This window comes from Entelurus aequoreus, linkage group LG25 (genome assembly GCF_033978785.1).
Source record: "Entelurus aequoreus isolate RoL-2023_Sb linkage group LG25, RoL_Eaeq_v1.1, whole genome shotgun sequence".
Lineage (NCBI taxonomy): Eukaryota > Metazoa > Chordata > Actinopteri > Syngnathiformes > Syngnathidae > Entelurus > Entelurus aequoreus.
In genome coordinates, this window is record NC_084755.1 from 20723381 (window position 1) to 20725880 (window position 2500).

The 2500-nt window shown below is 43.8% G+C and overlaps 1 protein-coding gene across 1 annotated transcript in view; it reads right to left on the reverse strand.

Moving 5' to 3' along the window:
* The window catches only part of LOC133642970 (carbohydrate sulfotransferase 12-like), a 15227-nt gene that overhangs the window by 6211 nt on the left and 6516 nt on the right, over nt 1–2500 (reverse strand). Inside the window, exon 2 of the mRNA XM_062037393.1 lies at nt 540–1201. Within this exon, the coding sequence (XP_061893377.1) occupies nt 540–941 (402 nt within the window). The 5' untranslated portion in view covers nt 942–1201. The remainder of the gene's footprint in view (nt 1–539; nt 1202–2500) is intronic.

A 2500-nucleotide genomic window follows, 5' to 3' on the forward strand; every position in this document is an offset into this window, starting at 1 on the left:
TTCTCTCGATGAGCTTCAAGAGGTAATCACCTGAAATGGTTTTCACTTCACAGGTGTGCTTGAACTTGAAGCTCATCGAGAAAATGCCAAGAGTGTGCAAAGCAGTAATCAGAGCAAATGGTGGCTATTTTGAAGAAACTATAATATAAAACATGTTTTCAGTTATTTCACCTTTTTTTGTTAAGTACATAACTCCACGTGTACATTCATAGTTTTGATGCCTTCAGTGACAATCTACAATGTAAATAGTCATGAAAATAAAGAACACGCATTGAATGAGAAGGTGTGTCCAAACTTTTGGCCTGTACTGTATATATTACAAAAAAAATAATATCAATAGATAGAGCTGAACTTGTTAAAAGATTTCAAGCATGGAAAGTTAAAAAACTAAATATTTTTTGCTGACTTATGACACTCATGAGCGGGTCCCTTTGGATCCTAAGAGTAAGTGTGTATAGTCAATCTTAAATGTTTTATATTTCATCTGATTGTAAAAATGTATCGTTTCACAGCACAAAATAATTGTGAATAATATTTACTTGTCTCTGGCGGAGTTCTGGTGCTACTGGCGTCTCATGGATTTTCCACTCCTGCCTTGGTACATATCGCTCTACTGCCTTCTCTGATTGGTTGCTTGTTTCTGCCAGCATGGGGTCTGTAGGCTCACCAGTTCCAGGCTCTAAGAACTGGTTTACAAAGGCATCGATGTCGGACAAGAAGGACAGAGTTCGGGGGGTTTGAGGCAGCTGCTTCTGCTGCTGTTTTTGTTGTTGTTGTTGCTGTTGCCCTGGAGCAGGATGTGCAATTTTGGGGTCCGGTGAGAAAGGGGTGTGCAAATACAGACGGGACGCTCCGACGTCGTCCCAGTAGAGGATGATCAGAAGAATCATGAAGGCGGAGCCCATCACTACAAAAATGCGAAACATCCTGGAAGTTCCCATAATGACAAACTGGCGTGCAGGATGCGACTGCTTGCTTCAGGCTCAACGTAGCGGCCGCGTTTTATTTTGAAGGACCTCGTTATGGCATCGCCATGGCAACAGATTGAAATAAGGTACCTGTGTCTTTTTATGATGTCACCAAGGCAACAGATCTTAGTTAATGGGCTGCTGCTACAGGGTCACCATGGCAACCTCTCTCCTATTCGATGGAACCTCCGCTTACCATGCTGCCATGGACGGAATTCTCATCTCTGCTGCACCTGCAAAAAGACAACACATTAATGTGACGGGAACACAGCCATGTCTGAAATGTTGTCATCTCTTACATGTTAAACACATGAGAGGGAAACATTAGGACACAGTTAAGCTTTTCACCCAAATGTTGCCAAGTGATAATTAATACATTTTGTTGACACAACCTTAGCTTACCTTTTATAGACAAAGCAATGAAAGGAAGTGATGCATGCAATGCACATTCCAGGATGCTATAGTAATGATTGTTACTCCAGTCTGAGGAAAAAGTTCAAATCTAAATGACTACCGTACTCTGTTTGAGCTTCTTTCAATTCCTTCTCCAGTTCATCCATGAAGTCACAAGGCATCTAAGGCTGAAACGACGCGTCGACATAGTCGACGTCATCGGTTACGTAAATACGTCGACGCCGTTTTTGTGCGTCGACGCGTCGCATAATGACGTCACACTACCGTCATGGCGAAGCGCAAAGCAGACGATCAAAGAAGACGATGCGAGCGGTGCGAGCGAGGGGGGAAAAGCATGCCAAAAGTGGTCAAAAGTGTGGGAGTATTTGAATAAACGGCCTAATAATGTTGTTGTATGCACAGTGTGTCGAGCGGAAATGGCCTATCATAGCAGCACAACGGCTATGAACGAACATTTGAAAAGAAAACCATCAACTAGTCAATCGTCCGCACGAGCATACGTTGTCATCATTACACAAAAACATGAATGTGTCATTTGTATCTGCTAGGGGTGTAACAGTACGTGTTTTGTATTGAACCGTTTCGGTACGGGGGTGTACCGAACGAGTTTCTAAGCTAAAGCTAAAGTCTTAACAAGCTGCTTTGCTCCGTCTGCCTGTCTCAGCACGCAGCATTGTCCCACCCACACAACCATCTGATTGGTACACACGCAGCATTGTCCCACCCACACAACCATCTGATTGGTACACACGAAGCATTATCAGCCAATCAGCAGTGCGTATTCAGAGCGCATGTAGTCAGCGCTTCAGCGTGGAGCAGATAGGTGTTTAGCAGGTGAGCATCAGGCAGCGGACTCTCCCCAAATGATAATAAACACCTCCCAGTCAACTACTAGTAACATCACTATGAGCCCGTTGACCTTCTAGAAACTTAAACTGCAGCTCAGCTCACTCGCAATCCTGGCTTGAGGTGAAGGCTAATTACCTCTCAGTTCCAGCCACATCGACCCCTTCTGAGCGCCTATTTTCAGCTGCTGGGAATATTGTAAACAAGAAAAGAACCAGAGCATGTAGACATGCTAACCTTTCTTCATTACAACTGTTAGTCACTCACTGGAA